General features: G+C 34.7%; 1 protein-coding gene across 4 annotated transcripts in view; it reads left to right on the top strand.

The window, feature by feature from the left end:
• The window catches only part of LOC150092440 (transcription elongation regulator 1-like), a 291251-nt gene that overhangs the window by 148606 nt on the left and 117004 nt on the right, over positions 1-25641 (top strand). For all 4 annotated transcript variants that reach the window (XM_090415019.1, XM_090415020.1, XM_090415021.1 and 1 more), the window contains 3 exons: positions 2517-2718; positions 8506-8714; positions 16266-16416. In XM_090415019.1, the coding sequence (XP_090271145.1) occupies positions 2517-2718; positions 8506-8714; positions 16266-16416 (562 nt within the window). The remainder of the gene's footprint in view (positions 1-2516; positions 2719-8505; positions 8715-16265; positions 16417-25641) is intronic.

Here is a 25641-nt window from a genome sequence, read left to right as displayed (position 1 = left end):
GACTGAAGACATTGCATTGCACACTGTGTACATTATATTGATAATTTTCTGAAAGTGGCTGCTAGAGACTTAGGGATAATGGCTAATAATAAGTTTAGAGGCCACATTGTGAAAATGGTTAAGACATTAGGTAATTACAAAGTTGGGAAGAAAATAGCTAAGGAAATTAGTCTCCTGCTTTATTAGGCCTTGATAAGATCCTGACTACAGTACTGTGCTCAGATATGGTTCCCATGGAGATGTATAATAATAAAGTGTGACACCTTTTGGCTTCTCGTATATGGAAATATGACTTCTGCATTATTTCAACCTTGGTATCACCTCTGGGTTTGGCCTCCACTGATGAGGCCTCAATAGTCGAAACTGGTCTGGGTAGTGACCCTTTCCATAATGCACAGCATTATACATGTATGTAAGGATATATGTTTTGCATTATGGGATACTAAGGCAAGTGATGTGTAGTCATTAGCCTCTATATGCAAGTTGCCCAGTCCTGAAATTACCTCAGTTGCAAACTTTGTTTGCTTACACTTGGATAAAGGATTAAACCAATAATATAATTTCTTGGCATCTTTAATTTGTAATATAACAGAAAAATTTCCAACATTACTTAATGGATTTACCATTTTATTTAGGTTGTAGCAAGGTTTTTTTTCCCTCATGCTGGGTTTGGAAAGTTTATTATACTTGACAAGAAATTACAATTTTTAACTGTATTTTACACCATCATAATCAAAATAAAAGTTTGCATGTGGGATATAACCACAATTAAGCTTCTTGTATATAGAGCACAGTTAAATTCACATCAAGTTGATCTTACTGTTCCACTCTGCAAGTACACTCCCTTCACAGGATGTTTATAATGCCCTATATTGGAGTGGGTGATTTGACAGAATGAAATACTCAAGAGTTTTCTTAATGGTAGTGAATGAAAATGGGAATATATTTTCTACCTCAATAAGTGTGTGTGTGGTGGGGGGAAATTACTATTTCCCGAATATAGTGATATACACCAAATTGCTACTTCCGTCATCAAGACAACTCTCGGGATCTCTATGGGTCTAGTTTCCTCTGATAAGAACTCAAAAATTTTAGGTAATGGTGTTTAGCATTACCTTACCATTGTGTATTTCATTATTCATATCCCATAGGGGGGTGTTTTGCAATGTTCTCTCTAAGCTGTGCATATGCATGTGCACACCAGTAGAAATAAAAGGAGTGCACATGCCTAGTAGTGGCATGCACAAATTTGCTTTCAGTATTTCTTTTACAGTTATTTTATATTAATTTACAGTCAATCTTTGGGCGTAATATAAAAATGAATTATATGATAATCACACTTGTCATTCGTTTATTCTATTTAGCAATTTCTCGAATGTCTCCACTCTAATTAGTTACTTTTAGCCTCTGGCTTTTGGACAAACTGTTGACATCTGCAAGTTGCTGAAGTATATATGTTGTGTCATTTGAACTCGTGCAAATAGTGATGAATTTTTGTAGCTATGCAGATTTAAGTGAATTAATTTAGTGTTTGCAATTTTACAGGTTATAATTAGATGAAAAGAGGGCAACATTGATATGAGAAATATTACATTAGTGCACATTGAGTCTGAGACTGGAAACTTTTGTGCAAATGTTTTTCATGTGTACACAGGAAAGCACAAATTAGAGGGAATATTGTGCTGTGCATTATAGGATATTATCTTGATGTACAGTCAGTGCTCACTATATATTAATAGCTTAGTTAAGCCATTTCATGAGCATACTTTTTCTTCCTATGCTGGTTGCAGTTGTAAATATTTTCAGAATTTGTAAGTTGTAGAAGCTTTATTGTAAGAGGGAAAGCAAGCTGTAATGCATACTTGATTCCCCCCCCCTCCCAATAGGTTTCTATTTATTTCATTTTTTTTTAATGTTAATCTCACTCACAAAAATTTCTACCTATAGCACATTAGACAAAATCTGGTTTGATATCAAGATACTTAATGTTTCTCATGATCATAGTAGTTATGCTAAGCAAATGAACACCATCTAACACCCCTAGATTTTCCACTGACCCACATCTTATAGGTTGGAGAGCAGACACATTACAAGCAACCAGGATATCTTTTCTTGTGAGAAAAATAAATAAGAAATAGGAATTGCAGTAGCATAGGAAATGAAATTCATTTTGGTTCACTGAATGTTTTTTTTTCAGAGATCCAAAACTACTTGGGCATTTGAAAATTGATGTGAAGATAATATTCAGAAAGAATGGATAAATTAAATGCACACAATTGTATATATATATATGGATAAAATGAAGATAGTGTTCTGGAATTTAGTTGTGTGTTAATTGCAAGCACATAATTATGGCCAAGTATCACTTAATAAAATTGATCAATGAACATGTATTTTTAAATGGTCTGATTATGATGATAGAAAAACTTATTTTGTGAAAGATGTATTATTAAACTTATTTACTAAATTATAATTTTGTGAATTTATGTTAAATTATTTAACCATTATTTTAAAAGGTTGAGTGATGAAAATGAAGAGGAAGATAAAAATGTGCAAGGAAATAAAGTAAATAGCGATGACTCTGCACAAAGAAGAAAATTAATTGATGCAGGCAAGGATGCTGCAATTGAAGCAGAATTAAGAGCTGCAAAAGAGAGAGCAACCATACCACTGGAAATTCGCATGAAACAATTTCGGGATATGCTAGCTGAAAAGGAAGTATGTATCCTGTTATTGTAATCTTTTCTATAAATAAAATATGGAACATTAGTATTTTTCTTTATAAATGATAATGATTTTATAATGAATTATAATAACTTCTTCTTAAACACAGGATGTATTGTAGTGAATGTTTTCACTACAATACATCTATCTACTCATCCTCCAAGTGGGAAACTGACAATTTATTTGGGAGTGATTACTTTTCAGTGATATCCATCCTCCTGAATAGGCAGTGATGCACTCCATTGCTTCTATCACGATGGAAAATTGAGCAAACTGACTTGCTGACCTCATCATTAGCAGAATTTGATTCTGCAATAGTCATCTCTTCTTCTATCAGTGATGCAGTGAATGATGCGACAGGGTGTGTTGCACCAGCTGCCACAATAGCAATTTTTAAATCATCTAGTTGTTTTTTGTGCATTTCCCCAAGCCATGTGGAATGATGATTGCACAGCAGCTAAAGAAGCTCAGAAGAAAATTTGGGGTAATTTTTGAAAATTCCCCACACAACAAACTTCATTGGTTTACTATGTGCCGAACTTCGTGCATGACACATCTGATGTCAGAGCTAAAGGAATCCCAAATGCAATTTAAATCCCCCATAAGAACAACCACCAACCAAAGTCTTCACTAAAGAATGAATTCTGGTACAAATCCAGAAAATGAAGGGCAGGTGCACAACCCACTAGCTCTCTATCCTTGTACACAATGACTGCATTGTTGCTGATCCAACAGCAATAGCTGTGGCACACTTGGAGAGATTTGCTAAAACATCAGCAACATCTTATCCCCCCCCCCCCCATGTTTCTTGCCCAAAAGAGCAAAGCAGAAACACAACAAATCCAGTTTTCTTCAACCGGCACTGAAGAATACAATAGGCTGTTCGCTTAAAAAGAAATGAAAACAGCTTTGCTTAAATGCCATTCCACAGCTATTGGACCAGACAATATCCATTATACAATGGTAAACTTGTCACCATCATCCATTGATCAACTTGCACTTTTGCAACTGAATTCTCTCTGAGAGCCTATTTCTGAATACCTGGTAAAAGGCATTTATATTTGCCAGGTATCAGACTACAGGTCATCTAGTCCAGCTGGAGGCATCCATTAGAGATGCCTTCCTAAAATATGAGCATGCATCTAGTAACGTTTTCTTTTATATGAAATAGCATACGATACTATTGACCAAAATATGACATGGATTGTCTTGGAATCCTATGGTGTGGACAATAAATTGATCTGGCTGCTGAAAGATATAAACAACCAAGCACAAGCAAAAATCAGAATAGCAGGTGAGACTGGAGATTGGTTTGCCACAAGACCAGGGGACCCAATATCACCAATCATCTTCATCACACATCTGGAAGAACACTAGATAAGATTAAAGAAGAAGGTGGAGGCATTTCAGTAAATGGCATGAGAATAAACTACCTTTGCTTTGCAGATGACATCGTCCTGATTGAAGAAGATGCAGCAAGGCTGGAACAGACATTGCAAGCACTATACACAGAAGGAAAAAGATATGAACTAAATGTCAACTTTGAAAAAACTAAAACAATGATATTCGGACAACAGGAGTTACTGAACAGAGTTACAATAGACAGATTTCAACTGGAAAATGTGGAACACTTCACATATCTTGTATGCCACATGATGCATGAGTTGAATCCCAGAAAAGAGATAAAAATTAGAATAGCCAGAGCAACAACTATTTTAAAAGCCATGGACAAAATATGGAAGAGCCGAGCTATAAAGATGCAAAATAAACTGTGCATTGTAGAAACCTGTATCTTCAGCAGCAGCATGCTCTAAGGATGTGAGGCCTGGGTACTCCTGAGAGAATCTGATAGGAGGATATTGGCATTTGAGAGGAAGTGCTATAGAAAGATCTTGAGAATAAGCTGGATACAGAAAGTGAAACAGTGAGGAAATTACAGATGAATACAACCAAAAGAAAACCTGATCCAGAAAATAATCAAAAGGAAGCTACGTCTATTTGGCCATATGTAGAATGAATGATGAGAGAAAATGAAAAACGTTGCTGTTTGGAATGATCGAAGGAAAGAGCAAAAGAGGAAGACCAAACAGAGAATGGGGCGATGACATTGTCAAATGGTGCAGAAACTCTATACACAAACTGAGTCATCTTGCACAAAATAGAATGGAATGGAAGAATCATATGAAGATGGCAGCAGACACCTACGGGCACTGGACCCATGGTTGTTGATGATTGATGATGATACGATATTGCTTGGAGATTTGATAGATCTCCATAATTTTGGTTTCAGATGGAATCTTTCTCTCTTTTTCTCTCTATTAAAAACTTATCTAAATGAATCAAGTAAAAAAAAAAAATTATGTTGCTTAGAAGAAGGCCAGTGATTAATTAATTAATGGCTCTCTTGTCTCTCACAGGTTCATTGAAACCTCTGTCTCACAGACGATCTGTTTTGTAGGCAGCTTCGTGATTGCTGTTCCATTGAGCTTGACATCCATCATTTCCTCTTTTCAAACTTTTTTTTTTTTTTTTTTACTACGGCTCGCAATAAAAAATGCATTTTACATTGCGACTCAGTACATGATCACACTAAACTGAAACAGAAGTTTTAAAAAAACATTGTTTGTCCTTACTACATATAAGAAAGTAAAAACAAAATTGAACAAAGTTAATATCAAATATGATTTTAACATTTAAATATAAAAAAAAATACAAAACAATGCAATGCAACAGAAATTAGAAAATATTTAATTTTAAGCAATGAGTGTGCTTACCATAAAACATTGGATTGAGTTTTATTTATAGGAATAAGCAGTTTAACTCACTATGCCTATTCTTTTGGAGGATTGGAATGAAAATGTCCCTACATGGTGATAAACAATCTCCAACAGACACCATACTGCAAATGCACGAAAAACAAGTAGCTTTATTGTCTCACTAAATACAATATAGAGATTAATACAATATACTATATGACAGTGTAGTGTAAATTGAAGGCAATTGGAATGAAAACGACAGTGCATAATGAAAAACAACTCAAAATATAAAAACAGAGGCTAGCTCATTAAAAAAAAAAATTATTTAATGACAATTTTTTCCTAAGTGTCATAGGCATCTTCAGTCAGAATCATTGAATGGCAATTAAACATTAATAGATAATTCTAAAGAGCACCACCTAAATAGCTAATTTAAGATAACTAAATAGTCAATAATTTCCTAACGTTATAATAATATATATTTTTTTTTTTTTTTACAGTATCCCCATAGAGTCTGGAAACACTCATCGTGCAGGACTCAAACTAACTATTATACACACAAAACCTATCATAGCTCTCCTTAAACTTATCCATTGTCAGGGAACTTACAAGTAATTCTTGCAGTCCATTCCACTCATCCAAAAATCTGGCAATTCTGGGAGTGGTGTACTCATCTATGGCTCTCATAATATAGAACTAAAAATATTTGCAAATAAACTGCAATATTTGGACAAACAAAACCCGAAGGAGTTTATATTTTTCACAGATTCCTTAGCAGCCCTTCCAGCTATTAAGAACTGCTACACTAGCCATCAAGAGACATAGCAAAAAACATAAACAAACTACATAAGGATTTCAAAATAATCTTCCAATGGATCCCATCCCATGTGGGATTAAAGGGAAATGAAACTGCAGATGAAGTAGCAAAAATGACTGCAACATCAAGTGATACCACAGATTTCAATCTTTTTAAAACCACCCACACCCACACACACACATACGGATGCGTGATGAAACTTTCATAATAAAATTATCAACCTTTCCTTGTAAAAAGAAATGTTAATAAGATTCCAACCAGATGACTCGAGGTAGAAAAAAAAATGTTGGATAGTTTATTTGAAGTCATAAACGGAAGAGGCATTCCCAAATTTTCAGGACATGACTCACCACAGATACTCAGCAGAAAATCCAGGAGCTACCATCAACTCCAAGTTTAATCACAGTGCCACTACCATGATCTTTCGCTTCCAAGACCGGCCACACAAGACCAATCAAGTTTAGCAATGGCATAAAAATCTTCCCCACCTGCAAAATATGTAACATCGAGGAAGCATCACCAATGCATTTGCTAAACTGTATGAATATTTCGAAATGTGAACTCTATAACAACCCAGAAAAGGTGCTGTATAAAATACGTGAACTTGACCTCTATGATCTGGTGTAATAATACCATTGGGATTAAAAAAATTCCACTCATTCACCACTCTCCGTACAAACAAAATCTGGTCTGCACTCCCCTACTAATCACACTCTTACACAATTTCCGTGAATGTTCCCTTAGTTCTCTGGCTACTTGTCATATATTGAAAATTTTTTTGTGCTTAAATTTTATAAATCCCCTTCAGCACCTTAAAAGTTTTTATCATGTCTCCTCTTTTCCACTTAACAATTCGTGGATTACAAACTTTTGTAATCCACAAACCTTCAACTTCTCCTCATAGGGAGCATTCAACAGATCCTTCATCAGCTTAGTCACTCATCTCCAAATCTTCTTTACCACTTCCAGGTTCCTATGAAACCCAGTTGATCATATCTGTGCACAGTAATCAAGATGTGGTCAAATCATAGTCTTAAAGTTGTAGTCAGCAACTAGAATCAAACCTATCACAGTCTTTTTTTCAGACTGCGTAGAAGCAATGGAAGCAAATATTTCCACAGAGCTATGCAGGCATCTATATATATATATACACACACACATAAAGTTTAGAAAGATTAGCAGATTCAAATAGTATTATCTCCCACAAAGGGGAGTAGATGTAGATCAGCTGATCTGTTTAAGTTAGGACAATGAAGTAAATTTTCACACATTTCTTTGTATGACTTTCATTTTATTATTTGACACTTGACTTAAATTTTATGTTGATGGGAAAATTCAAGTGAAACAAGTTTTTCATTTGAGTTTTCCTCCATTTTTATACTTATTTTGATCATGCCAACTCACAGTATTCCATTGTTGAAATAAAGAAAAACAATTCCTCCTGCAGACACTATACTGTATACATGCAAAGTTTTATTGTAGCCCCAAACATACTGATATTTTCTGTTTTGTTTCATTAAAAAAAAAAAAAAAAAATTCTTGTCATGACCTGCTAAACTGACTTCATGACCCAGACAGTTTAAAAATCACTAATCTAGTCAGTACATGGCACTAATGTGCAATAGGTTCTGTAGCTGTCATTGAGACAGACACACACACACACACACACACACACACACACACACACACACACACACACACACACACACACACACACACACACGGATGCGTGATGAAACTTTCATAATAAAATTATCAACCTTTCCTTGTAAAAAGAAATGTTAATAAGATTCCAACCAGATGACTCGAGGTAGAAAAAAAAATGTTGGATAGTTTATTTGAAGTCATAAACGGAAGAGGCATTCCCAAAGTGTTTGGTAAAATGTGTACCTCGATGTGCAGAACAGTTTTTATAATTGTTGGTAAATGTTTTTATTTAGAGAAAATTTAAGTATGCATCTTTAAAATAATGACAACTTAAAAAAAGTATATCTTTTAAATTATTCATTACATTTTGTTATCTGAAAGATTTCGCCCAGGGCACTATTATTCATCAAAGATTAGCAGTAACATTAGATAGGAAGAGAATGACACCATTAAAAACAAAAGAAAACATACTGACACTGTCACCCTTCTCTGTCCCATCACATGCTCCTTTTATCACCTTTGCAGGATTACATTGCTGAAGTATGCTATTCTTTTACATAGGTGTCAGCATTTTCAACTTGGGAAAAGGAACTTCATAAGATAGTGTTTGATCCGAGATATCTGCTGCTGACGTCAAAGGAAAGGAAGCAGGTGTTTGAAAGGTATGTAAAGGAGCGAGCAGAAGAGGAACGAAGGGAAAAGAGGAACAAAATGAAAGAAAGAAAAGAAGATTTTAGACGGCTTCTAGAAGAGGCATCTCTGAACAGCAAGTAAATAATGTTTATATATATATTTTTTTTTTCTTTTTAATATTCACTGTTAATATTGTTTACTTTGAAAGCATTTTAAGTCTAATGCTCACCAGTTAAATTATAAAGTAGATTATAATGTGCATTTCAAAACTGACTGGAGGGCATTAGGCGTTTTGGCATCTGTATTTGCTTTAACTGGCAGTCACTAATAGTTTTGATTGATTTACATAGTCATTTTTTTAAATATATCAACCCCACTCATAAATGTTTTCAGAACCTGTAGCACACCATTAGCATGTCTAAACAAGAAGTTACAAAAATTAGAAATCTGATGTGTTTGTTGAATAGTTGTAGTCCTTGGGTTGTTGTGTTTTGGAATAATGGCAGTTAAGGCAATCTGCAGTGAATTAAATCTGTTTGTCTGTTAGGTGTATTCTTATGGGATGAGAAAAAAAAATGATGCCACCTCTGTGTATAGTTTTTAGGAAGACAGGGTGAGGGGTGGGTGTCCTGGAACAGATAAATGATAGTGAAAGAGAAGGTAAAGAAGTTGGACTGATGACATTGATCAGTAGATTCTCCTGTTCTTTCTTTGAAGAAAGTGGAGAAATGCTGGTAGCCAGTTCAGTCAAATATTGCATATGAAAATACCTGTAGAAGTATAAGGCAGAAACAGAATATGTTAGAAAATGATGGATGGGGTCATCAATGATTGGTCTCTTTTACACAGTATCAAGCATTTTTAGGTAAGTTTTTGGTGTGAAACCCCAGATTGTGTGGTGTATTCCAAGGTCAGGCAGATTCTGTATAATAACTTCTCATCAATTGCAATGGTAAGAAGTTATTTTGAGTCAAAAAGGGCACAAAAAAGTCTGGGTAGTGACCCTTCCCATAATGCATAGCATTATACATGTCTCTAAGGATATGTGCTTTGCATTATGGGATACTAAGGCAAGTGATGTGATGTCACCAGCTTCTATATACAAGTTGCCCAGTCCTAAAAATACTTCAGATACTTTACACTTGGATAAAGGATTAAACTAAGAATATAATTTCTTTGGTATGTTTAATTTATAACAACTTTCATGTATAAGCTACCTTTTCTCTCTTGTCTTGTCATGTATTGGAACATTTCTTCAGCATGTGCACTAATCTTAATAACACGTTTGTCTTAATCACTGTTTTCCACCTATCAACTAAATTTTGTAGCAAACCAATCTTCAGTTTCTCCTTGTGCACTTTATACAAGGGTACTCCACAAATAGATGCTCTCCAGCACTTTCAGATTTCCTAGAAACCCAGATGACCATGTCAGAGCCTTATAAAGAGGAGTAATATTATTCTTCTCTGTACTTGTTATTATGATCAACATTCAAAGTGATCCTTTGAGCTAATTTGCATGCTTTTGCCATATGTCCTCTGAACTTTACACAGTTCCCTGTCCACTATCACTGCAAATCTCTAGCCTTGTCATTTCCCTGCACTCCATTTCCATCACTATAATACACAGCTTGTAGTGTTTTTTCATCCCAAAGTACATAGCTTTACATTTTGACTTGTTGAACCAGTAGCCATTATCCTCTTTGCAAATCATATGTCTATTTAAGTCATTCTTCAGGATATCTGCATTGTCTTTATTAACTATAGTCCTATACAGTTTTGCATCACTGGGTCTTCACCCTCAAATCATTCAATATATCATTAATTTAAAAATTAAGTAGCAGCAACCTACTAAAGAACACTGCTAGTCGCCTGTGATACCCTGAATTCTACTCTTCCATATACTCTCATTGGTGCCTGTCCACCAGCCATCCTCTTATCGATATCACCAACTTTATCCATCTGCATTTGTTTCAGTTATAATGTTCCATATGGTATCCCATCAGATGCCCTTTGTAGAGTCCAGCAGTATCATGTAGCAATTTCTTTTCTCTGATTCGTCTCACTATTATAGAAAATAAATTAATAAGATTTCCCTTCATGAAAAGATGCTGTCCCATGTAGAGTACCATATTCCTATCCAGTCACCCCTATATTTTGCCTTTACCTAACTTTTCCAGTATCTTACTCACCTCTACCACTGCCAAGATACTGAACGACATTCTTCTTCTTCTGCAGCTTCTCCCACTTAAGTGGGGTCACTGTTGATGATGATTCTCCTCCACATCCTCCTGTCTTGGGCTGTCACAACATCCAAGTTCTTCATCCTCAAGTCCTCTTCTACCAGCTCCTTCCATCTCTTCTTTGGCTGCCCACTCTTCCTCCTTCCTTGCACATCCATCTGCATGACCCTTCTTCCCACACATTCATCCTCCCTCCTCATCACATGACCAAACATCTCAACCTTGTCTCCTGTATTTTCGCTCTTAAGTTCGGAACTTTCACTGTTCCCCTGACATAGTCATTTCTCAGACGATCCTTTCTGGTCACACTGCACATCCACCTAAGCATTCTCATCTCTGCTACTTCCATCCTGCTGATGTTATTTTTCCTCAGGGCCACAGTTTCTATAGCATATGTCATAGCTGGCCTCACTACTGTCCTATAAATTTTGCCTTTCAGATTGATCGGAACCCTCTTATCGCATAACACTCCAGCCATCCCCCTCCAGTTCCTCCAACCTGCTTGTATCCTGCATCCCACTTCCTTCTCAGCTCCTCCATCTTCTTCCACTGTTGAACCTAAGTATCTAAAGTCCCTCACCTTCCTGGTGACGTTTCCTTCCAGATCTGTCTCCTGGTCGCTGCCCACTGTGCAACACATATACTCAGTCTTACTTCTGCTCAGTCTCATACCTCTCTTCCAGTACTTCTCCATCTTTCCAGTTTAGTTCCCGCTTCTTCTCTTGAATCTGCACACAGGAAGATGTCATCTGCATACAACATTGTCCAAGGCGCATCTTCTCTCACCTCCTCCATTATCACCTCCATCACAATATTAAACAGAAATGGACTTAATGCTGACCCTTGATGCAAGCCAACTGTTACTTGAAAACTTTCTGTCCGTCCCAAACAGGTCCAAACACTTGTCCCCACATTTCTGTACATCTCCCGCACCAACCTGACATATTTCTCCAGAACCTTCTCCCTCAGACACCTCCAGACTTCTTGCCTTGGCACTCTATTGTATGCTTTCTCCAGATCAATAAATGCCAGATGTAGCTCCCGTTGTTTCTGTCTAAACTTTTCCATCATCTGCCATAACCCAAAGATAGCATCTGTTGTTGATCTACCAGGCATGAAGCCAAATTGTTCCTTTGCAATCTCCACCTCCTTCCTCAATCTTCCATCAAGAACCCTTTCTAGGATTTTCATTGTGTGGGACATCAACTTTATTCCTCTGTAATTTTTACAGTCTTATGCATACCCTTTACCCTTGTAGATGGGGACAAGAGTACTCTCCCTCCATTCCTCGGGTATATTTTCCTGTTGGCAAACTCATGAACAGGTCCCACAGCAGGTCAATTCCCTCTTCTCCCAGTGCCTTCCATGCCTCCTGGAATCCTGTCGGGGGGCCCACCAATTTTCCATTCCTCATCCTCTTCAATGCCTCCGTCACTTCCACTCTACTGATGTTCTGCACCATCCCCTCAGAAGGCTGTCCATCTTCTCTGTGAGTCCTTGCATTTTCCTTATTCAAAAGTCCCTCAAAGTATATTCTCCATCTGTTTCTTATGTCCACATCCTTCCATAATACTTTTCCTTCAGCGTCTTTGATCTGCCTCACATGTAAGATGTCCTTTGCTGCTTTATTTCTACATTTCGCTAGTTGGTAAATTTTTCCTCTGTCCTTCCTTTGTTTCTAATTGATCATACAGATCTTGATATGCCATGCCCTTCGCCTGTGCCCCAACTCTCTTGGCTTCTTACTTTCTCTCTCTGTACACCTCTCTGTCCGCTTCCACTCTTGACTCATCCCACTTCTGCTTTGCCTTCCTCTTAGCTGTCATGCCACTTGTACATTATTATTCCACCACCAACCCACCTTCTGCTCTCTAATCTTTACAGATGTCTCACCAAGCACCTCGATTGCACAGCTCAGGATTACTTTTGAATTATGTTTCCACCAATCTTGTACACTTTCCAGCCCATCTGAAATCCTCTCTAACACCCTCTCCCTAAAATAATTCCTCACACTCTCTTCTTTTAAGCAAAACCACTTAATTGTCTTCATCCCATGGCTTCCAGAGGTTCTTATCTTCGATCTTATTTTAAAGTCTGCGCACAGCAGTCGGTGTTGCTGTGCCACTTGATCTGTTGGAATTACTTTACAATTTGTCACAACCTTAAGATGTTTTCTTCTAGTCAAAAATGTAGTCAATTTGTGAACTATTGTTACCACTCCTAAATGTTATCAAATGTTCTTCCCTCTTGCATTATTATACTTACAAATGCTACTGCAAAGTCCACAACCCTCTCTCCTTCCTGATTCATCATTCCCACTCCCTGGTCACCATGCACCCTTTCACAGTCTCTATTCTGTCTCCCTATGTGTCCGTTCAAGTCTCGTCCGACAATCACCATCTCATTTTCTTCCAGTTCCCTCATTTCTTCATCTAACACATTCCAGAACTCACCTTTCTCCTCTGCTGTACAGCCAACTTGCGGGGCATACACATAATACGACCACCTGCTCTTCTCCAAGACCCAATTTCATTCGCATGATCCTGTCGTTCCTTCTACCACGTCCAGTACTTCACCCTTCATTCTGCCAAACACCACAATTCCTACACCATTTCTTCCCTCATTATTCACTCCAGAGTAGAACAATTTATATCCATCTCCCAGTTCCTTTGCCTTTCCCCCCTTCCACCTTGTCTCCTGCACACATAAAATGTGCAACTTCCTCATCATGTCTGCCACCTCTCCTCCTTTTCCAGTCATGCTTCCAACATTCAGTGTTCCCATTCGCAACATCCTCTCCACCTGCTGGGCTCGCTTCTTTAACCACACCCGCCCTTGATGTGGTAGCCCTCGTCCACTTCTTGCAGCTGAAGGGCAATGTGACTGTGCGTTGCTTAAGGGGTACACCCTAGCCATTATATCATTTTCTCTTTGATTCATATCATAGCTAGAGCTGGCAGTGAAGTTTTACGACCAGATGCCCTTCCTGACATCAACCCTCGCCATTTATTCAGGCTTGGGACCGGCACCTATTGAAGCTAGCTTGCCTCCTTCGGTGGCTGCATAAGACGAAATGGCTTAGCAAGATAGGAAAGATTCACCCTAGCCTTCGAATACTCTAATAGCATCAGGAAGGAGCAAGGAGAGGAGAAAGAAGGGGAGGGACCAGTCTACAGAATAATATAACAGATGTATATTACATGAAGTAAGGCATGGTCCAGCTTCTGGTACCTCGGGTTTGCCATGCCTGTACTGACTAAAGTGAGCCCTTGAGGTAGATACTGAGACATTAATTAGTCTAAAATTTTCTACCTTTGCCTTGGAGCTGCTATTATTTAATGGTACTATTTTTTCCCTCTTTCTCCACTTCCTTGGACTGAGACTTAAACAGCCTGGTTAAGTTTTCTTGTACATTGTCATAATACATTCCATTTAATCCTAATCTCATTGATGTATTTGCATTAGTATTCTGCTATCTTCTTTCTAATCTATCTCTACTCTGACATCAGCCTATGATATTCGTTATTTCAGTATCTCTGCCTGGATGATTTCCTTTCATATTTCCTTTGCCATGTTTGGCTAATTTTTTCTCTTACCTGATTTTGTCCTTCCTGATCACCTTTCTTCTTAAATCCACAACTGTTTTTTTACAACTCCTGCTTAAGGAGGAGTTCAATGGATGACACTCCTCATTCATTTAACTCGAACCTTTTTATTCTGTTGATCCTATGTATGCAGTCTGATAATACTTCTCTTGACTGTTCTCATGCACAGTTATTATTTTAGCAAACATTCAATTTATAAGCCCTTCTAAAGGTACTCCATGATGGGTAGTTATTTTCGAAAACAAAGTACATAGCATGTAGAATGTGCACTGCTCTTTCTACACAGTCTACACATTGACACATTTACCCAAACAATCTTAACACTTCCACTCTTCTCTTATTCCATACTTGACACCTTTCAAATCATTAATATTTGGCAAAACAATCAGCTATTTCATTTCCCCTTGTTGTATTCTAATAATATCACTAACATTCTTTATCTTTGCAAAATTAGATTTGAATTTGTAGCTATGACGAGTTATGGTGTAAAGCTGGAGTTGGGGTCTGTCTTTTGTGATATACTGAATGAAGGCATGAATAGTGGTCAGGGTTTTGGTGGAATCAGGTCTTCATTCCTGTTAGAATTTTTTTTTCTGTTTTATTTAAAGCATTTGTTTTGATAAGGAGAATGGAAAGTATTGTGGTCAGCTCTTTTAGCATTGTAATGCCAAAGGATAAGAAGCTGAGAGAGCAGCTGGGTGAAATATGTTCCATGTTAAAGGAAACTTTAACATAGAGGAAGAGAGCATTTTCAGGAAATGTGGGGGATATTTGCCCAGATGGTATCTTGTATTTTGGTAGGTAAATAGACTTTTTGTGTTAGGTTGCTGCTAACTGTAGATAACTGAAAATCCTTTTCAGGTTTGATCAGTGGGAGTTGAGAAGTGAAGCCAATTTCATTTGTGGATGCTGAAGTTCCTAATGACGAGTTCACTGTTTTGGTATTTGGCATTACAATGCTAAATACCAATAGTGCAGATGGAAGCAGCAGATTGAACTGATATAAATGCACATTGCTTGTTGTTCATTATATAAGCACGTTGCATTCATATTAGTTCAATCTGCAGTCCAAATACCAAACATATAAGGACTGTATTTTTACTGAAGATTACTTAGCTAGTATTGCAGGATTCTTCTCCTAGATGAAGTTTTTTTTGTCAGTCCTGATAACTCAAGTCTTAAAAATAATTCAAAGAACAAAAAATTGGACCTCTGACCTGTAGATAGGATTAACTACCCTATCCTGTCATATAGGATACGATAGTTACTGCATTGCTGTTTATTGATCTTATTAACTAATTAGTTCGACTGGCAAACAGTGTAATAGCATTCTCATATAGTGATGCAATCCATTATGACAGCAATTGAATTCAAAGCATTTTTCCTTTATATCATGTTGTATAATTTTTTTTCATGCAAAAATGGATTGGGTCAAACTAATATTGATTTATTTGACAGTTTATAGTAACATTTTTAAGATTGCATTTCAGTCTGTTTATTTGGATTGGAAATGTGTTACATAACAGCTCAAATGAACTAATCGGTCCTTATGCATTATTGCACCACCTATAATGGATTATTAGAAACATGACACTGGAGATATTGGTTACCGGACAGCATCTAAAAGTAAGAAGTTCACAATGGACATAATTATAAGAATTTCTATTTTTAGGTGTGCACACGAAATATAAACCATTATCTCTGAATTTTTTGACTAAACTCTGTGGAAACTGTTTAATTCATGATTTTTTAAAATCAAAATTGTAAAGTTGTATGTGTGTGTTTGTTATCTTAATTCTTATTGATTACCATGTATTTAATTTCTTGTCTTGTTTTGTCAGGTCAACTTTTAGTGATTTTGCACAGAAATATGGAAAAGATGAACGGTTCAAAAATATCGAAAAGATGCGTGAGCGAGAGAGCATGTTTAATGATTTTCTGCAAGATTTGCGTAAGAAGGAAAGAGAGGAGCGCTCCAGTCAAAGGGAAAAGGTCGGTCTAATTTATCCAATTATTCTAAATCAGCTGTGTGAAATTAACTTATTACTCTACAACATGCATTAATTCCTTTTTCTTCTTTTAGGAATAAAGACTTTTAAATCACTGTTTTTAAATTGCAGCAAACTGAATTTAAAAAAGATAGTCACTTTTAATGGCAATTCAATTCTGACTTTGTGCAGTCAGATGAACTGTCATTTTAATTAATGGAGTAGATGAGTAAACTAGAATACCTATTTTTATCTCCAAGTGAGAGGATTTCTCTTTTGAAATATCATGATACATTATCAGAAGAATTTGAATTATTACCTGCATCATTTAATTATTTTAGTGAAAAATTACTCCTTTATGTGTGAATTTTGGTGTTTTTTTTTCAGTTTGTAAACTCATTATAGATTAAGGCCAGATCATTTCTTGAACAAACTAATTCAAGATAGAGAAAAAAAAAAAGGAAAATTGTCAATATACCATTCACCCTTTTGTTATTACACGCACTAATTCCATATCTTTTCAAATTATTTTACAAAGAGTTTCCGTAGTTACTCTTTGTAATTTTACTCATTGCCAGTTTCGATAATCAGTATTGACTGAGTCCATACCATCTTACTTTTGACTTTCTAGATTTTTTTTTTTTTTTATTATTATTGTTAACTTGCATATTGCTATAAGTGAAGTGTTTATTTCTTTATAAATCATGCTTTCCTAACATGCTTACTAGCTGAACTGTGTTGTTTTTGATTTTAAAAATACATTTTGCTCACACAAACACATTCATCAACTAAATGTACATGGTATAGGATATTATTTCTGTATGTTGATTTTTAGTCAGAATCTAAATATCAGCCAGTTATATAAAATGTTTTTATTTTAGGAACTAATTTTTTTACTCACTCGCTTACCTTTGATATCTTATATTGCATCTAAAACTGGCAGAAAATTAATTGTATAAATTATTTCTTTTTTAAGTAAAGTAAAAAAAAAAATTTTAGTTCTCTCTCAGTTACAGAATATTGTTTCTATGAATTCATCTAAAAATTATAAAATTGTTACTTGATGAATTATAACAGATTCAGCAGTATTTTTTATTTAATTTTTTGCTATGTTTAAAACTAAACTGTTATTGAATTAAATTACTAATTTAATACAAGTTTATTTCATACTTCATTTTCTAATAACAAATATCACTGTCAGTATTTAGTTACTATTTATTTTCTGTTTTATTCACTATCATGATATGAATGATTTAAAATTTTTAAATGCTACACTGTGATTCTGATTATCCCTCTTTCAAAATTCTCTTAGTGTTTCTCATCAAGTGCAAAAAATGAATTTTAATGTACCCTATGTGGAACAATTAAATTAGACTTTAATAAGTTGTCATTGACCTTCGGCTTCATAATCTGAATTAGGGGAAAACTGTTTGGAAGAGAGGTAGTGGTTAAATTATAACAATAGGTTAAAATATATATATTTCTTTTTCTTTAACTTGTCCCTGTCTTCATCTATAGTACTGCTGTACTTATAATCTTCCATGGGTGGATTACTTTTGTGAAAAATAAGTATCATTATCCACTATGCAGTTTATTGAGGAAGAATTAAAAAAAAAAAAAAAAAAGCAGTGCTACACTTGTACAGTTAATCTTTCATGGGTTAAATCCGACTATCATAAAAACAGTATACCATCATAAAAGATTTAACTTTGGAAGTTAAATCTTTTATGATGGTATACTGTTTTGTTTGGATATGTGTCCTGGTGATAATAATTCTTTGAGGCTTTTTGTTCTGATATGTGTTACTTATTTTATGCCATGTTCATTTCTAGTAAGATTGGTACTTTTACATTGTGTCCTCATAAATATCACAGTATCAGATTTTTTTTTTTATCATTCACAGAATATTTATCTTCTTACCAAAAAGTTTCTGTATTCTCCAAAATCATATTTATTTTATTTTTGTATAGTATATTTCAGATATAGGAACAAACCAGCCTATCTTTTTAAATGTAAAATTACTCATATCAGAAATTGCAAATAGATTAGGATTATCATTAATTTTCAGTAAGTGTTTGTAAAATGAAGATGGGGGGGCAGGGACAATTACATTTTCTGGTTTAAAATTTAGTGGCTATTATCTCCTTATTCCTAAAAGTATTTTAATGAAGATATTCATAATAAAATGAAATTCTGATTACTGCTCATTCAATATATTTATTTACTTATTTATTTTTACCATTCTGTTATTGTGTATGATTTGTCATTTGCAAAGTTTTTTTTTTTATGGTGAAAAGAATACCAAACTGTTGCAGAAGGTGGAGGTGTTGCAGAAGTTATTTGTAAACCTCATTGCTTCTAAGTTCATTAATGGAGCTAGTAGCATTTCTTCTTGATTGTCATACTACAAAGTCAGCTGATTTTGAATTAACCAGATCTGAAATACAGACGGTTCCCAGCTTATGTAAAAGTTACATCCCACAAACTATACATAACTCAAATTTTACGAGTTGGATTTAATCCGGTCACTTGCACTCCCCATTATGTATGGTTTTAGAGTACGTGTATGCAGTAGTGCATTAACATTTCTAAAGGTTATTTCTGTTAGTTTCATTCACTGGATGCACACACAAATTAGATTTCAGTATTCAATTATTAATGCGAAGTGATATAATAAAGTATAAATAGTATGAGAAAATATTTAAAAAATGCTTAATTTGGCCATTGATCTTCCATATGGAATTATCAAACTAAACAGTGACTTCTTTCTTCTCTTCATAAAACAACATGTTATAAATACCATCTATTTCTCTTTAGACAAGACCATGAAACATTAAGATCTGTCTCCTCCAATTGCTTTGTCCACCTTTGTATCAACTTTACAAGCATCTTTAGTGGCATTATTATTATTACATGACACCTCCAAGGAGTTCAAAGACTCATCGAGGGTGGGCACCTACTCTACAACTCTCCATCTCCACCAACTACAGCAAACCGCATCATCTACACCAATCATCCAGAAATTTTTGCCATGAAAAAAGCATTACGTTATGGAAGCATCATGTTCAAGTTGTATGTGCACATACCAAGGGTAAAGATGTTTTTAATACCTGCTGTGAAACAAAAATCATATCTTAGAAAATTTCTAAATATGCAGCAGGACACATTATATATCTGGTGCAGAATTTTTTAAACAATGACTACTAGATAATTTTTTTTTGCTTTGTAATTTTTATTTTCATATTTAAATCAGTTGTGTTCACTTTTTTTTCATTTCTGTTCCTTTTCAGCTGTGATTGTTCTGTCCACCACTACACACACACAATTATGAATGAGAATACACAGCATGTCTGTGTCAGTAGTAAGGAAGGTGCACACAATCAACATATTGCCTGCCTGCCTGCCTGACAATGACTGCTATTAGGTGGCATGAGAATAATGTGCACATAAGTAAAATTTTTATAACTTAATATTTTCAAAGCCCTTTCAGGATAATTTGCATAAGTTCAAATTTAAGTCTCAGGCTTCCTATATATAGTTTTTGTCAGTTATTGCCATTGTTTGTATTTTCTATTTTGTGTTCATTTCCAGCAGAATCTTTGAGTAAATGTCATACATATCTAGTACCAGTAGGACCAATGTTTAACATGTGAAGTTATCTTCATTCATTTCATAGTATATAGAATCATTAGATGAGAATTGGCACAGTTTAAACTTATCCTCAGAATAAAACAGTTATTTTTCCATTTTTGTAAGACAAAATAGCAGATGTATATTAGCACTAATTAGTGCTAATATACAGTCACAGAAAGGATAGAAATGTTAGAAAGAGTAGAAATATTACTCCTTGATATATTTCTTGGTTTTTTATATATCATCATCATCATCAGCCATTATTGATCCACTGGTGGACGAATGCCTTCCCAAAATGATTCCAAAACTATCAGTGGGTTTTCTTCCTGATGTCACTCTCTTGCAAATCTGATTTCCATCATGGTTTTGGTTGGCATTGTGGTAATTTTTCCTCCCATGCAATTTGATCCAGTACCATTTTTGTCTTGGAGCAATATGTCCAGCTTGTCACTTCAGATGTTTCACTCCTATAATATCAGAGACTTAGGTTTGATTTGTTATCCAAGTATTCCTTTTGTGACACTAAGCACACATACATCATTCCATACTACATTGTACTGTTCTTAGTTTTTGTGTGCGATTAACTTTTAATGCCCATGTTTCGTGGTCTTGTGTCAACATAGGGAGAATACGCTGGTTAAAAACTTTCCAGCCAAACATTGTTCATCTTTTTTGACTTCCATCATATTTTGATTCATCAGTATCTGTTGTCTTAAGTATATGTAATATTCACTTGTTCAGTTTCATCATCACTTATTATTTTTTTGTTATTTATTATTATTATTATTTCTATCATTAACTAAGTTTAACTAGTTCATTAACTAGTTAAACTTAGTTAATGAACATCACTTGAGGCTTTTTTTGGTTTATTTTTAAGCTAGCTATTTGGAGCTCAAAGATATGAGTGTAGTTCATGTGGACCTGCAAGGCATAAATGGTTCTTCAGAAATTTATGTATGAATAAATAAAGAAATAAATAAATGAAGATTTTATTTATGAATAAATAAAATCTTCAGATCTTTTTCTTCCCAATCTAGAAGTTTGAATATTTCTTCTAGACATGCTATGAATAATTTTAGAAATATTGTCTTACCTTGTTTTCTGTTCTCTGTGTTCCCATACAGATGTTTCCATTAAAATGAATTATTTTTGTTGCATTGACATGATTTAATGGTCCTTCCATATTGCTCCTCCAATCAATTTGCACAAATTTTTACTGAATCAGAGGTTTTCTCATAATGAATGAAACCAAGACATAATGTGAGTCGGTATTCATTGCACCAGACAATGATTTTTTGTACAACACGACAGTGGTTCGTTGTGTTGAAGGTACTTCTAAAGCCTACCTGATCTTTTGACTGTACAAGGTCTAGATTTACAGTCTTTGAGCCCAGATTTATGTAAACCCTTTTTAGATCACTGATAGTACACTGATGGTTCAGTAGTTTGTCTTCTACTTCACCTTTTTGTGTATCAGAATAAAGGTAGTCTTTTTCGATGCATTTAGTACATTATTTTCCTTTGGGCATAGGATAAAAAGTTGGGGTCTAAGATTTTGTAGATCACTTTCCCACTTGCTTTTAGGATGTCTTTTTTACACTCTGCTCTTTGGTGGAAAATATGGCTGTTTTTTTAACCTTGTTCTGTATTGATTGTCATTTGCCATAATCTAATTCCTTTTCATTCAACAGTTATGCAAAATTAATTGTTGTCATTATCATCAAATTCCTGACATATACTATCCTCAACGGGTGTAGGATATTATGATAGTACTACATGAAGAACTTCCATCATTACTAACTTCCTATCAATGATTTTCCTCCAAATCAACCTGTCAAGACTCCAACATTATCAGATCTTATATTTCTGTCTTCTAAGGCACTTTTTACTGTATCAATCCACCTATATCTTCATCTTCCTTTGGGTCTTTTTCCTGCCAACCTGGCAGATTGTCATTTTAATTATATTAATTTAGTGTTAACTAAGACATGCCTTACATTTTTGTGAACAGGAAATTCTGCTTGCAACTATCACGGCAAAGTAGTCAGTATTATCAATTGGTATTATCAATCTTCTTTCACTCTTTTTTGCTATTAGATATGAGTAAATTATGCCAAGAATAAATTCAATAGTATTTGGCAAAGTCAAAATGAGAAACAGCAGATCTAGAGTTTGTCATCATTGAGATCACTGGAAAAACTTCCTCTGATAAGTGGCATTCCTTTTTACATGTTTGCCAATGTTAACGTTGTGATCTTATTTTCTATTTTTTTTTTGTATGAATGGCACTATCACACTTGGTGCCAACACGTTATTGCCTCTTTTAGCCTCAAGTTACCTATTATCATGCCATATACTTTGAAACTTTAGTAGTACATATGTTTGAGATATTAACATCAGATGACTAAAATTTTATTTTGTTCAAATGTTAACAAAATGCATAATATAATGAATGCTGAATTTTTTCCCCTCAAAAATTAGAGCCTTCGTAGCTCAGTCGGTTAGATGAAGCTCTTTGGTTGAAAAGACTTTGATCTCAATGATTATCAGTTTGTCTGCTGATAAACTTGAAGCTTGGAGCATTTGAGCACTCATAAATGAGGTTCGTTGTGGGAGAAGAAAGTGTATATTGTTGAAAGCAAAACTGGATTAGGGTTTGCATTCAGTGAGAGATCAGTTATATGAAGCCGTTGTCAAATTCTGTATTACATTCATATTTACGAATTTAGGGACACAAAACATGTGTTGAAATGATTATTTTACTTATTATTAATAAAATAACAATTGACGTTTCGACCCCTGTATTGAGGTCATCATCAGAAAAATACACGTGTATATGAAAACGAGCTACATGCTCTTGCACACTACAAAGGTAAATTGAATCTATGCTATTAATTGATCTTTTACTTAGGCTGACCTCTAGTGGTAAAAAAAAAAAACACAATAAATCCAGCTAACGTCCTTCCATACTAAGCTTTTCTTCAGATCTTGTACAGTTCAGTTGTTATACTAAGATTTCAGTTGTTATTCTTCTGGACTTGTATTGTTCAGGTTGCTATTGAATGTTTTTAAAAAAATTCTATATTAGTAAGGAGGGCTGAAGAAAGAAAGGCATCCATAATGGTGCACACACAGTAAACAACACCTGAGAAGAAATTAGACACCCATCTACAAAAGGTGGATGAAAATACTATCCTTAGTATTTTCTGCTGCTGCTCATTGTCATGATGGATGCTGTTCTTTCTTCAGACTTTCTTACTAATGCAGAATTTGATAAAGGCTCTATTCTTTCTCCTTTATATAAATGACTTTCTCTCACTGCACTCAAATCTTATTCATAGTTTTGCTTTCTGCAGTAATAGACCTCTGCCTTCATGAGTTTATTCATGCATGTTCAGAGGTAGGCAGGATGATTGTTAATAGATTGAGAATTCAAGGTGGTGGGCATTAATTAACAGATGAGCACCCAGATGACAAAGGAGTTGACTATTGATAGCCTTCTTCATTATTTCAGAGCATAGTTAGTTGATAATTTGCTTTCAAACTTGTATCTCTCTCTTTTCGGAAAAGGATTATGCTAGCTTGCCTAGGCTATCTGTAGAAAAGCTATACTAATGCTTGCTCTAGTACAGTTGGAGATAAGAACTTAGCAGAAAAATATCAAATGTGATTAGCATTATTATTTTGGTATTTAGATAATTTTCATTGAGTTTTTTTGTAACAGATACTTTGGTATCCCTTTTTAGCTTGGCTTATAGAATTTGAAAGTTTTCATTGCCAATCTGTTCTTCAGATTGGCAATGAAATTGTAATAACTGCTCTTCAAATTTTGAAGAACAGTTATTAGAATATTCTCTCAACACTGACAGAGTTATGATAAACTACATTTAATGAAATCAAGTATTTCAAAAATTCAAATTTATATACATCTTGAGTGATCAAAGCAACACTATTATTTAAAATAATCTGTTGTGATACAATTATGTTTTCTAAGTGTTGAGGAAAAGTGACTTTTTCTTGATTATTTTTATCTTGGTGTTGTTTGTTGATCACTGCTGGAGCAGAGCAGTAGTTTTACAGATTTTTGGTAGCTTCTTGCAACCAAATTTATTCAGATTAGGTGTATATTTGTCACTGCTATAGCGATTCAATGAGTAGCTTTTGAATCCATTTTTATATAATTTTTCATAGGTTTTTTTTTATTTTAAATTTAATAATTTTTGATAGATAAAGCATATCAAGTCTGGGCCATTCTGTGGAAACTGTTCACAAGATATCATGAAAGGAAAAAAAAAAAAAACTTGCTATATTAAAATAGATTTAAGGACAACAGACTATTCATTAAATCACCTACAGCACTACAGAGTATCTAACCTAAGCAGAATAAATTTTTTTTAAAGAAACTTCTAAAAATGTGGGGGATGCTATTGCACTTTCTCATCGGTGCTTGACCAACCAAGGCTAAGAAATAATCACTCAGAGGACTGACCATTATTGTCTGTTGTTCTTTTTCTGCAATGTGCTTTTAAATGAATGTCACTCCAGTCACTGAAATGAATAGATCTGGAAATAATCCGAAAATTCTGTTCTAGAGACCAGACATGAAACTTTTTTCAAGCAGGACAGTGGGCTTCCACTTGACATCAAAATTCATTTCCCACCTAAGTACATTCTCTAATATTAGTGCCCAATGCAGGATTCAAATTTGCATATATATTTGCATTCAGATATAGACTGCTATTATAAACTTATGTAATCTTATTAATGTTATTGTCTATTAGCCAACATTTAAGTGTTCTGTTGTGATTTCTGTTGCATTTTCCCACTGGTCAGTTATATAAATAAGAAAATCCCCTTCTCGATTGACAGTGGCAGAATCCGTACTGGCAGCTGTTTATTAGTTGTGAAATTTCTAAGTAGCATAGAAATTGGCTTTTAATAGATTTCTCCATTATTTTAGAAATGCTGAAACAAGAATAATAAGACAATAAATTGATGGTAAAGATTTATCCTTCTTAAGAATATAAAGCAAGAGTTAATTTCCTAGATGTAGAATAAATCATTAGGAAAATATATTAAAAAAAAAAAACAGGCCATCAAAATAAAGATGCATCTGGAGCAAAAATGTATGAATTAATCAGAGAAGTGTGTCATAATCAAGCAACTTTCCTGGTATCTAGATTGAACATTTTTTATTCATTTTAGTAAAGAACCAGGGAATCATTGACAATTAATTGTTATGAGTGAATGCATCACTAATAATAAGTAATCCAAACTAGGGCATAATTTTCATTAACTGCTTTATAGAGAGGTGAATCAGTGGTAAAGAGAGATAAGATTGTATGCTATTACTTATGATGTTGCATGTTATTGTTAACATGCAACATCATAAGGCAAAATACATAAATTTATTACTGATTTAGCTGCTGAGATTTTGTTGGATCAAACCAGAATCTCCAGTGTACAAAAATGGCACTGACAGTCAAGTAGTTGGTGGAAACAGTTAAAAAAATTGTAATGGAATAAGCCTTATCAAGGTTTTCTTCAGATCTCAAGTTGTTAATTGAAGCAGTTCTTAAAACGGCCCACTTTATAT

Source organism: Typopeltis vanoorti, chromosome 26, assembly GCF_054136105.1.
Source record: "Typopeltis vanoorti isolate ZY-2024b chromosome 26, IOZ_Tvanoo_1.0, whole genome shotgun sequence".
Classification (NCBI taxonomy): domain Eukaryota; kingdom Metazoa; phylum Arthropoda; class Arachnida; order Uropygi; family Thelyphonidae; genus Typopeltis; species Typopeltis vanoorti.
This window is presented reverse-complemented; position numbering and strand designations above follow the sequence as displayed.